Source organism: Hylobates moloch, unplaced genomic scaffold, assembly GCF_009828535.3.
Source record: "Hylobates moloch isolate HMO894 unplaced genomic scaffold, HMol_V3 SCAFFOLD_10, whole genome shotgun sequence".
NCBI lineage: Eukaryota > Metazoa > Chordata > Mammalia > Primates > Hylobatidae > Hylobates > Hylobates moloch.
In genome coordinates, this window is record NW_026652285.1 from 100,127,531 (window position 1) to 100,141,486 (window position 13,956).

The following is a 13,956-nucleotide window of genomic DNA, read 5'->3' on the forward strand; positions in this document are numbered from 1 at the left end:
GCAAGAGCTCCCAGCACGTCCCTCTCCCAGGTATACTGTGCCTCACCCCCCGAATACAGCTCAGACACCACATCCTCAGGGAAGCCTTTTCTGGCCCCGGATGGATCCCACCTTCTGGGCCTGTCTTCCGCAGCTTTTATCTTGTTTGCAGGTAGACATGCATTTATCTATGGCTTGATTGAGGCCTGTTTCTCCTGCTAAACTGCAGGGCCATGAGGATGGGGAGGCCACATCAGTCTCAGTCCAGGGCACTGCTGTGATCTCAGGGCCCAGCACCATAGCCAGCACGCACAAGGTGATCAGATCTCATCAGCCCAGCAGGAGCTTGCAAACACCCTCCCACCATCACTCTCCCCTCAGTCAGCGTCTCCCTGGGGACCTGGGCATGACATGGAGGTAAACCCCTCGGGCCGCTAGCAGGGGAGGGGCAGACAGATGAGGAACTGTACCTGAGCTGAGAATAGTGGGCCGGGCCTTGGGGGGCCGGGACCCAGTCAGGGAGTTGGTGCTGCTGCCACCACTGCTGGTCCCACCACCCTTACATGTCAGCTGCAGGGAGGAATCCTGGCCTGGGATGGAGATGGACTTGGCAGTAGATGGTGGCCTTGGGAAGACAGACAGGTGTGACTAGGGTGCCCCGCTTCAGGACCAGACGAAAACACAGGACACCCAGAATCCCTGTTCCTCCACCCCTAGTGCCCAGGACTGGGCTCCCACCCGCTCCCTAGGCCTGTGCCAGCACTCACGTCTTGAAGCAGGGGTCTCCAGAGAGCAGGAACATGCCAATGGTGACCTGTGGCGAGGGGAGCAATCAGCCATGCCCTGGCCACCCACAGCCCGCCCAGGCGCAGGGCCCCCTGCAGCCTTTCGGCTCTGGCCTCAGAAGGGCTTGGACTCCAATCCTGTCTCTCTGCCCCCTCCTGGCTTGGGGGCTCTGGCAAAGCCACCTAACCTCTCTGAGCCCAGTTTCCCTGTGTGGAGGACAGAGATGGTACCAAGGCCTGCCTGGCAGACCAGAGGGGAGGGCATAGCAAGGTGAGGCCTGGGCTCAGCCCTGCGCCTGGCAGAGTGAGTGGACTGCCGTCAGCTACAGGCCTAGACAGTGAGCTTCTCCACACACTCACCCCCGGCCTTATGTAAGTAGCACAGAGCTCAACCCAGCAGGCAGGAGAGGGAAGAGGGCTCATGGGGCCTGGCACAGCAGGTGGCGGGCAGGGTTTGGTGAAAGTCTGACAAAAAAGCATGAAGCCATTGCAAACTAACAACAGCCCAAATGTGGCAAGATTTGGGCCCTAAAATCTAGGCTGAGATGGAGTGAAAGGCAGAGGATGAGCAGGTGGAAAAGAGGGGCACAGATCCTGAGGCCACCACTTATGAAAGGGTGACCACTCGGTTGAGGCTTTCGGCTGGACGCTGTGGCTCATGCCTGTAATCCCAGAACTTTGGGAGGCCGAGGCGGGCGGATCACGAGGTCAGGGGATCAAGACCATCCTGGCTAACACGGTGAAACCCCGTCTCTGCTAAAAATACAAAAAATTAGCCAGGCGTGGTGGCAGGCGCCTGTAGTCCCAGCTACTCGGGAGGCTGAGGCAAGAGAATGGCATGAACCTGGGAGGTGGAGCTTGCAGTGAGCTGAGATTGTGCCACTGCACTCCAGCCTGGGTGACAGCGAGACTGTGTCTCAAAAAAAAAAAAAAAAAAGAGAGAAAGGGTGACCACTAGGTTGAGGCTTTCTATGGCTTATTCACTCGGCCATGAAAGCATCCTAGCTAGCCCAAGGCTGTTGATGAGGGAACCAAGACTCAGAGAGGAGAAGTGACTCCCAAGACCTTGCAAACAGGACGTGGAGGAGCTTCCTTTGAACCCGAGGCTACCTGGCCCCCTGGCTCCCTTGATCTGGCCTGAGGTGCACAGGGCTACTGTGCCTTTGCTTTTCAGCCTGACTGAGGCTGAAAGGCTCCAGCTCCCAGACAATCAGCCTGGACCCTTTCTGGCATCTCCGGTTCCCTCTGCAAAGGGTCTAGGAGGCCCCAGAGCTCCTGTTCACCACCTCCTGCCCAGCTCTGCTCCAGATACCACAGGCTCTCTCTGGGTCCCCTTGCAGAGGCGCTGTTAGGACAGCCTGTTCTCCCGGCCAGGTGGAAGGTGTGGAAACAGAGGAAGAGAGGTGTGCTGGTGACAGACACCCAGACATTTCTGTTCCCAAAAGGCCAACGAGGCAGCTGCCTGGGGGTGGGGCTGCCCTGTCCACCGGAAACCTGCCCCCGGGGCCCTCAGCAGCCATCATTTTCACTGATAATCCACTGGGGGCCAGGCTACCGCGTGTCACTTGGGGAAGGGTTAGGAGCTGGGCCAAGAAGTCAACTGGCTGGTGGTCAGGTGCCAGCTCTGTCTGTGACTCCAGGCAAATGACTTAACGTCTGTACCTTAACTCCCTCCCATTTGAAGCTGGGACTAATCAAAGATACCACGGCTCATGGGGCTGCTGTCAGGGGACCACGAGAGAAGAGAGGGCATGCAGTCAGCATGACGTGAACCCACTGCAGGCGCTTGCCAAACCCTGGAGACTGTCAGGGCCCCCTCCCTGACCTTGATGGGGAAACTGAGGCCAGCAGCGGAGCCAGGCCTCCCTCTGATAGTGGTTTCCTGATTCCAGGGCTCGCACCTTCCCGATGTCTACCTGTTCAGGTAAGGCCTGTATTTTTAACAACCCTCCTCCAGGGGGTTCTGATGAGCAGCCTGGTTTGTCCCCATCCCGTGGTCAGGGTGGCAGAGGTGGCAGGATCCCTGGTACCTTAAGGATGGAGTTGTCCTGGCGAGTGTTCTTCGTGTCATATCCCTCGAGCAGGCAGCAGCGCACCGTGGAGCCCGAGCCCGCAAACTCTGCCAGGTTCAAGTCAGCGAAGCCCAGCTAGGAGGTAAGAGGAGTGTGTGGGAGGGCTGAGGGAGTGTGGGCTCCTGGCTGGCAGAAGCCCAGAAGGGTAACTTGGCAAGAGTTGGGGAGGGAGACAGACAAAGCCCCTGGGCCCGCCCCACAGCCTCGACTGACTGTTGCATAACTGGGACCCAAGGACAGAGGCCCCGGGTCGGCAGCACCAACATGGCAAAGCCAGGAGCTCACATCCCTGAGCTGCACAAAGCACCCTTTGTGCCACTTCCCGGCGTGCACCGGGGCCAGTGCGCCTGACATGAAAGGACATTGTTGTCCGTGACACAGATGCATTGTTCCCTGGGAAACAAGGCCGTGCTGTCGGGAGCTGCCGGGTCAGCAGGCAGCGGAGGAGGGAAGGCCTGTGGGAAGTGAGTGCTGGGGAAAGTGATGGGACACCCCCACAGGGGTTGGGAAGGGAGGGGCACTGCAGGATGAGCAGGAGCCCCAGGGAAGGCGCCCTGGTAGAGGCCAGAGTGAGGGGCTGCTGGGCAGAGCTCAGGGTCTGAACAGGCCCTCAGGAACTCTGTACAGAGGATCGAGGGATGGGGAGGGAAGTGGGAGTAAGTGCAAAGAGGGCATGCACTAAGAAGGCCCTGTGGATGGTGGCCAAGTCTGCTAGACCTGGAGGGGAAAGTGAGGTTGAAACGAGGTGGTGCCAGGCTTGGGGACTTGGAAGACATCTCCAGTTCCCTCTGCAAAGGGTCTAGGAGGCCCCAGAGCCTCTGCTTACCACCTCCTGCCCAGTTCTGCTCCAGATACAACAGGCTCAGAAGAGATAGATAACGAAATGTTTGAACCAATGTTTGAACCCAACCGAACCAATCAGGGATGGGTGTCAAGTAACTGCTGCCTGCAAGTCTCTACTGCAGTGTTCAGGGCACACACTCCAGAATCAGGGAATTGGATTCAGATCCTAGCCCCGCCATGGACTCAGACTGATCCCCATTTTACAGATGAGAAAACTAAGTTCGCAGAGGCCGGGCGTGGTGGCTCACACCTGTAATCCCAGCACTTTGGGAGGCCGAGGCAGGCGGATCATGAGGTCAGGAGATCAAGATCATCCTGGCAAACACGGTGAAACCCCGTCTCTACTAAAAATACAAAAAAAATTAGCCGGGCGAGGTGGTGGGCACCTGTAGTCCCAGCTACTCGGGAGGCTGAGGCAGGAGAATGGCGTGAACCTGGGAGGCGGAGCTTGCAGTGAGCCGAGATCGTGCCACTGCACTCCAGCCTGGGTGACAGCGAGACTCCGTCTCAAAAAAAAAAAAGAAAAAGAAAACTAAGTTCAGGGAGGGGAAGAAGCTTGCCCAGGGCCAAACAGCTAACCCAACAGAGACAGGACTGAAACTAGGCCCGATCAGCGCCACGTCCAGCCACTTCTCAGGGCCTCAGTTTCCTCCTGTGTACAATGGGAGTAAAGCCTGCAGTGGGAGTTCAATTACAGAACAGAAGGGAAGGGGCCTGGCAGTGCCTGCCACGTGCTGGGTGCCTGGTAAATGTTTGCCAGTGGAGGCGAGATGCTCCCAGGTGTTTGCTGGTAATTCCTCTCCTGGCTACACAACTGTCCTCACCCATGTGAATCAGAGAAATTTCCACTGTGACAGCACCCTCCACAGCCTGGTTCTAGCCATACTGTCCTCTGCTTCTGGAGAGGGACGTCAGCGCCCCAGGCCAGGGCAGAGTGCACGGCCCAGCCGGCTGAGTTCCTGAGCTCCGGTCAGTGGGAAGGGCCGCGCCCTGTATAGCACCTCCCTCGGGTGAGAGGTGAGGCGAAGGCATTTCCCCTCCCGGCTGATGAAGCCCACCCTCCTGCCACTGGGCTAAGCCTCCCAGGAGCTGAGGAGGGGAGGCCAAGGGTCCACCATGGAGAAGAGGGATGGAAGGCAGAGCAGGCTTATTCAAAGCCAGAGCTGTCTTCTCTCTCTTTGCCCAGTAGAAAAGCTCTTATTAATACTATGTAGGGCTGAACTGTCTGTGGGTACAGTGAAACCCTCGTAACAATCCACATGTCCAGCAGCAGGGCTGGCTGAGTCAACCATCGCCAGCCATGCCATGGGACACTACTGCCATTAGAAAGCACATGGAAATTTGTGATAACACAAAAAGATGCCCAGGATGGATTAAGTAAAAAACCAAGCTGCAAATCTGTTTATTTATTTATTTATCTGGAGGCAGAGTCTCACTCTGTCACCCAGGCTGGAGTGCAGTGGCGCGATCTCGGCTCTCTGTAACCTCTACCCTCCTGGGTGCAAGCGATTCTTGTGCCCCAGCCTCTTAAGTAGCTGGGATTACAGGCGTGCACCACCACACCTGGTTAATTTTTTTTGTATCTATAGTAGAGACGAGGTTTTGTCGTATTGTCAAAGCTGGTCTTGAATTCCTGAGCTCAGGCAATTCGCTTGCCTCAGTCTCCCAAAGTGCCAGGATTATAGGTGTGAGCCACCATGCCCAGCCGTACTCGGGAGGCTGAGGGAGGAGAACTGCTTGAACCCAGGAGTGGGAGGATGCAGTGAGCGAAGATTGTGCCATTGCACTCCAGCCTGGGCGACAGAGCAAGACTGTCTCCAGAGGAAAAAAAAAAATCATATTGTTTGCATGCACTTCAGTACACACAGAGGGTGCTCATTTTGCATTTCTTTAAACCACGCGCATACATGTTATTTGCTGCTCTCTTTGTATGGTATATTTCCTTTTTTTCTTCTTACAAGGTCTGGAAAGGTCTTAATCTATCCCAATAATGGGGTCCCAGAAAGAGGCCTGGAGAGAGGAAAGGGGACAGATACTGGCCCTTTTGCTCTGTGAACTTCTGTACCATTTATATTGCAACAACCACATGCCGCCTTTATATTGAGTGCAAAGGCCATCAATAAAGATATTTCTAAAAAATAACATATCTCAGGTAGGGCTGAGTGTCTCTTGCTTGTGGCAGAGAAGGGGCTGGAGGCTTCCCTTGTGCCTGTCCCGTGCCGCCCCCCATTCCATCCCACTACCCCTTCACACAGCCCCTCTTACCTTGGAATAAGCCTTCCCGCCTTTCAGCTCCTGCACAGGGAGGGAGACACGAGCAGCAAGTTGACTGGGGAATCCCAGGGACCTCATGCATCTCCCCCAGTCCCCGCAGATCTGAGTGGAGGAGGGCAAGGGGCAGAGCAACTCACCCCATTTTCAGCTGGGGGTGCGGACTCATGAGGGGAGGGGCCTACAGCCCAGCCCAGCAGCCCCACACGCGCCCTTGGCCTCACCTTGCGCACGGACACGCGGAAGACACAGGGGTCCAGCAGGCCGGTGGCCGGGTTAGCACTCATCTTACATACGAAGGTGAACCTCTTTCGCCACCGCACGCAGTTCTCCTGTACCTCCTCCCTGCGGGCCAGAGGCGACAGGTGAGCACAGGCACACACATCCGCGCCAGGGGACCCCATGTGGTACCAGGGACATGGTAAGAGCCCTGCCCATTGGGAGTGAGGCGGTGGGAAGCTTCACTTTCACTCTGTGTCACAAAGTAGCTGTGTTTTCACCACAAGAATGTACTCACGTAGTTGTTGTAAAAACAACAGCAAAAACGTAGTAAAAATGAGACAAACACAAGGCAGGGGTGAGGTGAGCTAGGGCAGCTGTCCCTCCCCAGGAAGCCTGGCAACTTGCAGAGCCTCCCTCTGCACCCAGCGCTGCTCCCGCCACCTTGCTCTGAGACCTTGGGCAGTTCCCTGCACTGCCATTACCTCCTCCAAAGCCAGGCTCTGCCAACTGCCTCGTGACCCTCACAACGGTCTTAGGCTGGACTACTCAGCCCATTTCACAGATGAAGAAACCGAGGCCAGGGAAGCTGCCCCACACCTCCCAGCCAGTAGATAGCTGAGATGGGCCTGAAGCCTGGTTCCTCCTGACTCCAGAGCCCCCTTCTTCATCACTAATAACAACAATGGCAATAGTAACAATAGCCGATGCCCACACAGTGCTTCCCATGTGCCAGGCGCTGTTCAAAGAACTTCACAAGAGCCAGCAGGCCCTGGAGCCTGCTCCAAGTGCCAGAGAAAGGGGGTCATGCCAAACCTTTCCAACCTCTGTCTAGAGCAGCCACATCATCAGCTCAATCCCCAGTCAAAGAAGCCGGGGGCCCGGAGGCTAAGACCCTCACCTGAGGCCCACCACAGGTAAGAGCAGAATGGGGATTAACCCAAGCAGCTGGACTCTGGGTGCGGAGACAGCTACCTGGGGGCTTCAGCTTCACCAACACTAAGCAGAGGGCTCTGGTCTTCTAGCCCCCTGGTTCCTCCTGAGTTGGAGAGCATGACCATGCTGAAAAATTCAGCACCCCTTTACTGGAGAGATGCTTTGTGCCCTGGGGGTGAGTGGGAGCCAGTGGCAGCAGCTCATCCAAGCCCCTCCCAACTGCTGCGGGGGCCTTGGCAGGATCTGGGGGTGGCAGCGGCACGTGGCAGAACCGAGCTCTGCATCCCCGAGCAGCTCCCCATCTCCATACAGCCTGCCTGGCAGAGCCCGTGCTCAGGAAGGGGTGGCCAGGGAAGGGAGGAGACAGTATGAGAGACGTTATCTCCAGCTCATCCCACCTAACCAGAACCGCCAAGAGGACAGCTAAGGAAGTGACCCGAGGAGAGTGGGTTAACTGCCAGATCGAGGCCTCAGGGCAGAGGGTCGGAGAGGGCTGCAGCCAAGCCTCCCCTGAGCATCGCCAGGTTTGCTTTGCATGGCAGCCTTGCAAGGTGGGCTCTATACCACCCCTTCTACTGCTGAGGGCACTGAAGCTCCAAGAGAAGGCCACCCTACCCGCCACTCGAGCTCACATCCCCAGTGATTGACAAAGCAGGATTTAAACCCAGGACTGTATGACTTCAGAGTCAGGGCTCTCAGTCGCCACTTTGGCTCAGGAGCCCGGGAAAGCCTGGCAAGGAGAACCCGTGGCGTTGTGGGGCCTGCAGTACCCTGCTCTGCCCCGAGGCACCGCTCAGGTCTCTAAGTGCCAAGCAGGTGCTGGGATGAGCCACTGCAGACTGTATTTACCCAGTGATGACTCAGTGTCACCAGGAGAGGGTGGGGGAACGGGTGAATCAGGGAAGGTGACATTCAAGCTCAGGATAGAATGAGCCTGGGGAGTAACCAGGTGGAGGAGACAGTTCCAGAGAGAGGAAACAGCATGAATGAGGGAGTCCCGTTTCCTTAGCCAATGAAAGCCCCTAAGCCTCACTTTCTATGAGGAGCCCCCTCCAGGCTCCACAAGGCTTTGAGGATGTGACCAAGGCTTACCCTGTGCTCCTGCCAAGGCGGTGACAAGGGCCAACAGGGCAGGCAGACCTGGGCCATACCCTGCACACTCACTGGGGCACACCGCCCCTGTCGTGGCCACTGTTGTGGGAGCACTGAGTGAAACAAATCCTGCGAAGTGCCTGGCCTGGTGAAGGCTCTGTGATGTCACCAGAATGCACCTAGCTTGTTAGGAGGGTGAGCTCCAACAACCCTCTGCAACCAAGACTGGGGACAAGCAGAAAAGGTCAGGGCTGAAGACGGGAGGAAGGGACAGATCTAATCCCTATAGGCAGGTGTCACAGGAGTGGGGGCCCTAGGCTGGGGGCATCACCTGAGCCCAGTCATGCTGGCTCCACTTATTCATTCATTCATGATGATGATTCATTCATCATCAAACAACTGAGCACCAGTGTGTGCCAGGCCCTATTCTAAGCACTGGGACCACAGCAGTAACCAGCTTACATTCTGGTGGGAGGAGAAAGAAGAAGACCAAATAAACAAGAAAAATACCTAGTAGTGGAAAGGAAGAACTAAAACTATATTAACAGATGACTTGATCTTTTATACAGAAAACCCTTAAGGAATACACTAAAAAACTATTTTGTTTTATTTATTTATTTTTTTGAGATGGAGTTTCGCTCTCATTGCCCAGGCTGGAGTGCAAGGGCATAAACTCAGCTCACTGCAACCTCTGCCTCCCGGGTTCAAGCAATTCTCCTGCCTCAGCCTCCCCAGTAGCTGGGATTACAGGTGCCCACCACCACGCTCGACTTACTTTTCTATTTTTGGTAGAGACGGGGTTTCACTGTGTTGGCCGGGCTGGTCTTGAACTCCTGACCTCGTGTAATCTGCCCCCCCTTGGCCTCTTAAAGTGCTGGGATTACAGGCGTGAGCCACCACACCTGGCCATTATTATTATTATTATTTTTTGAGACAGAGTCTCACTCTGTTGCCCAGGCTGGAGTGCAGTGGCATGATCTCGGCTCACTGCAACCTCCACCTGCTGGGTTCAAGTGATTCTCGTGCCTCAGCCTTCTGAGTAGCTGGGATTACAGGCATGTACCACAACACCTGGCTAATTTTTGTGTTTTTAGTAAAGATGAGATTTTGCCATGTTGGCCAGGCTGGTCTCGAACTCCTGGCCTCAAGTGATCCATCTGCCATGGCGTCCCAAAGTGCTGGATTATAGGCACGGGCCACAATACATGATACCTGGCCTCATACATGATTACAGGTGTGGTGGTTCATGTATGTAATCCTAGCACTTTGGGAGGCCGAGGTGGGCATGGATCACTTGAGGTCAGGTAGCTATAGTTCCAGCTACTCGGGAGGTTGAGATGGGAGAATCTCTTCAATCCAGGAGGCAGAAGTTTCAGTGAGCCAAGATCAAACCTCTGTACTCCAGCCTGGGCAACAGAGTGAGACCCTGTCTCAAAATAAACAAACAAACAAACAAAGAACGAAAAAATAAATAAATAAAAATAAAAATGCATGAGTTCAGAAAAGTTGCAGGATACAAGATCAATATACAAAAATCAATTCTTTCTATATATTGGTAAACATTTACAGTGAAAAGAAGAAAGCAATTCCACGTACAACAGCATCAAAAAGAAAAAAATACATAGGAATAAATTTAATAAAGTACAAAATACACACTCTGGAAAACTACAAAACATTGCTGAAAGAAATTAAATATCTAAATAAGTGGAAAGACATTCCATGCTCATGGATTGGAAGACATGTTGTTAAGATGATACTCCCAAATAGTTCTAAAATTCATCACAATCCCTATCAAAGCCCCACGCTGGCTTCTTGGCAGAACTTTGACAAGCTGATCCTAAACTTTACATGGAAATCCAAGGGACCAGAATAGACAACATAATCTTTAAAAAGTAAAACATAATTTAAAAATTCACACTTTTGATTTCAAAATATCTACAAAGTTACAATAATCAAGAAAAGGTGGTCCTAGCATGAGGACAGACACAAATGGAATACAACTGAGATTATCCAGTTTACAAAGGTTTAGAAATAAACCTTAGAGACCAGCCTGGCCAACACGGCAAAACCCCATCTCTACTAAAAATACAAAAATTAGCTAGGCATGATGGCATGTGCCTGTAATCCCAGCTACTTGGGAGGCTGAAGCACAAGACTCACTTGAACCCAGGAGGTGGAGGTTGCAGTGAGCCAAGACGGCACCACTGCACTCCAGCCTGGGCGACAGAGGGAGACTGTTTCAGAAAAAAGAAACCAACCTTCACTTTTATGGCCAATTGATTTTTGACACCAGTGCCAAAATAATTCAGTGGGAAAAAGAAAAGTCTTCTCAACAAATGTTGCTGGGACACTGGATATCAACATGCAGGAGAATGAAGTGCGTGTGTGAGGTGGGTGGTGCGGGGGGCTATCTATCTCATGCTATATACAAAAATTAACCGAAAATGGATCAAAGATCTAAGTGTAAAAGCTAAACTATAAAATGTTGAAAAAAAGCATATGGGTAAATCTTCACGACCTTGGATTAGGCAACTATTTCCTGGATATAATACCAAAAGTACATGTGATAAAAGAAAAATATAGATATATTGAATGTCATCAAAATTAAAAACTTTTAGTGAGGCACAGTGGCTCACACCTGCACTTTCAGAGGCCAAGGTGGGAGGATCACTTGAGGCTAGAAGTTTGAGACCAGCCTGGGCAACACAACAAGACCTCATCTCTACAGAAAATTTTAAAATTAGCCAGGAGTGGTGGTGCACGCCTGTAGTCCCAGCTACTTGGGAGGCTGAGGCAAGAGGATGACCTGAGCCTAGGAGTCTGAGGTTACACTGAGCTGTGATTACACCATTGCACCCCAGCCTGGGTGACACAGGGAAACCCTATCTTAAAAAAAAAGACGAAAAAACAAAACAAACAAACAAAAAAACCTTTTGCACTCCAAAGAACATCATCAAAAAAGTGAAGACAAACCACAAAATAAGAAAAAATACTTGCAAATCAGATATATGAGGGACTGGTATCTAGAATATATAAACAGCACCCACAACTCAATAAAAAGACAAAAATCCAATTAAAAATGGGCAAAGGATCCAAATAGACATTTCTCCAAAGAACATACACAAGTGGTCAACAAGCACACAGGAAGATGCTCAACATCATTAGCTATTAGGGAAATGAAAATCAAAACTAAAATGAGATACTACTTCACACCCACTAGGATGGCTAGAATCAAAGGTGAAGACGTGGAGAAACTGGAACCCTCATACACTGCTGGTAGGAATGTAAAATGGTGCAGCCCCTTTGGAAAACAGTATGGCAATTCCCCAAAAGGTGAAACATAGAGTTATGATATGACCCAGCAATTCCACCCCTAGGTATATATCCCAGAGAAATGAAATGTGTCCACACAAAAACTTGTACACAAATGTACATCACGGAATTATTCATAACCAAAAAGTGAAAGCAACCCAAATGTCCATCAACTGGTAAATGGACAAATAAAATGTGTTCTATGCATACAATCGTGTATCATTCAGCAATAAAGAGAAATGATACACTTCTAACTGGGGATTAACCTTGAAAACATGAAGCTAAATCAAAGCAGCCAGCCAGAAAGAACTAGAGAGTTTATTATCTCATTTATAGGAAATGTCCAGAATAGGCAAATCCATAGTGACAGGAACTAGATTGGTGGCTGCCAGGGGATGGGGGATGATATGGTCTGGCTCTGTGTCCTCACCCAAATCTCATCTCAAATTGTGATCCTCGCGCGTCAAGGGAAGGACCTGGTGGGAGGTGATTGGATCGTGGGGGTGGTTTCCCCGATGCTGTTAACATGAGTGAGTGAGTTCTCATGAGATCTGATGGTTTTATAAGGGGCTCTTTCCCCTTTGCTGCTGCTTCTGTCTCCTGCTGCCATGTGAAGAAGGTCCTCGCTTCCCCTTTGCCTTCTGCCATGATTGTAACTTTCCTGAGGCCTCGGCACCCATGTGGGACTGTGAGTCAATTAAACTTCTTTCCTTTGTAAATTACCCAGTCTTGGGTATTTCTTTATGGCAGTGTGAGAACAGACTAATACTGGGGACTTGAGGGGAAAAGGAGTAACTGCTAACGGGTATGGGATTTCTTTCTGGGGTGATGAAAATGTCCTAAAATTGGTTGTGACGATGGTTGTGCAACTGTGAATATACTAAAAACCACTTAACTGTATACTTTAAATGGGTGTATTATGTGATATGTGAGTTATATCTCAATAAAGCTGTTAAATACATGGTAGGTCAGATAAATAGAAAAATGGAGAACACCACAGGGAAGGTGAGTGTGGAGTGCAGCTAGAGATGAGGTGTGGCTGCTTCAGGTGGGGGGTTAGGGATGGCCCTTAGGGCAGTGACATCTGAGCAAGGCTTGGACTGAAGTGGGGACTGAGCAAAGACGGGGGAAGAGCCCTCCAGGTGAGGGAGCAGCAAGTGCAGAGGCCCTGAGGCAGAAACACACTTGGCAGGTGGAAAACTAGTGCAGAGGACAGTGGCTGAAGAGGAGCTGGGGGGAGATCAGAGGGAATGAGATGGGTGAAGGAACAGGGGCAGGTCCTGCCAGACCTCATGGGTGTGAGAAGACTGCATCTGATTCTGACAGCGGCTCTGTCTTGCCCCTGTGGACTGTGGTTTAGGCAGAGGCTGAGAACAGCCACAGAGGAGGAGAATGGAAGGGCAAAGAGAGCAGAGACACTTCCCAGGCAGCCAGAGGAGGCCCAAGCTTGAAAGGGGGAAGGCTGGGGAGTGGCCATGGGTCCCCGCACTTCACCTAGGGTTGGAAGCAGCTGCTGGAGGCCTGGGGAGGCAGCTCGGTGCTCTGGGCATGTTGAAACACCCAGTGGAATTGGGATTAGTGTCTGGGAACAAAAGCTCACAGTGAATTGTGGGCTTTCTCCCTTTCCTTTTGAGAGTTTGCTGTGGAACGCCAGCCAGGAAGCCTAAGGCCCATTTGCAGTTCCAGGGCCAAGCCAGAGAAAGCCACCTGGAACCCTCCTAGCTCAGGTAACAGGCACATTCCCCCCTCCAAAGGAAGAGCTCACAGGGTCACCACTGGGCCTCCCTCCTGTTTCTAGAGGGCTCTGAACAATTACCTATTAGAAGCCACCACTCCCACGGGAAGTGGCAAGCAGCCTCGCCCTGGCCCACAGCCAGAGGTCACAGCAAGTGTAAAAAAAACACAGCAGAAGCAGCCACCTCCTGAGGGCCTACTGTGTGTGGCCCAGAACTCTTCAACACTGAAAGGTGACTGCTACCACAGCCCACTTTACAGATGAGGAAAGTGAGGCTCAGAAATGCTGTGTAACTCATCCGAAGTCACAGCAGAGCTAGTCTCGACCCCAGCCCCATCTGTGTCCAGACCTTGTGTCACAGCTGGGACACAGCTGTGCAGCTGCCTCAGGGACCACACTGCCTCCCCCTCAGCCCCCGGGCCCCTCTGGTGGGAAGCAGCTGGGCACCCCCAGGCAAGTGGCATGAAGTCCCATGCATGGGGCAGGGATCATGGGGGGAGACGAACACAGGCTCAGGCTCAGGCAGGGTGGGGTGAGGGATGCTTATGACGAGAGGCGGGAATGAGGATGCCAGGCAGGCAGCCATGAACCCCAGGTTGGGAGCTGGCCAGGTCAGGATTGAGGACATCTCAGAGCCTTGATCCATTCAGAAACCTTTTATTAAGCCCCCACCAGGTGCCAGGCACTGCTGAAGGTTCTGGGAACACAAGCA

The 13,956-nt window shown here is 52.6% G+C and overlaps 1 protein-coding gene across 1 annotated transcript in view; it reads right to left on the reverse strand.

Annotated features, from left to right (window-relative positions):
• The window catches only part of EEIG1 (estrogen-induced osteoclastogenesis regulator 1), a 40,197-nt gene that overhangs the window by 6,732 nt on the left and 19,509 nt on the right, over nt 1-13,956 (reverse strand). Inside the window, exons 2-6 of the mRNA XM_032165231.2 lie at nt 6,175-6,295; nt 5,945-5,974; nt 2,795-2,911; nt 747-793; nt 450-604 (exon numbers count right to left, since the gene is read on the reverse strand). Of these exons, the coding sequence (XP_032021122.1) occupies nt 450-604; nt 747-793; nt 2,795-2,911; nt 5,945-5,974; nt 6,175-6,295 (470 nt within the window). The remainder of the gene's footprint in view (nt 1-449; nt 605-746; nt 794-2,794; nt 2,912-5,944; nt 5,975-6,174; nt 6,296-13,956) is intronic.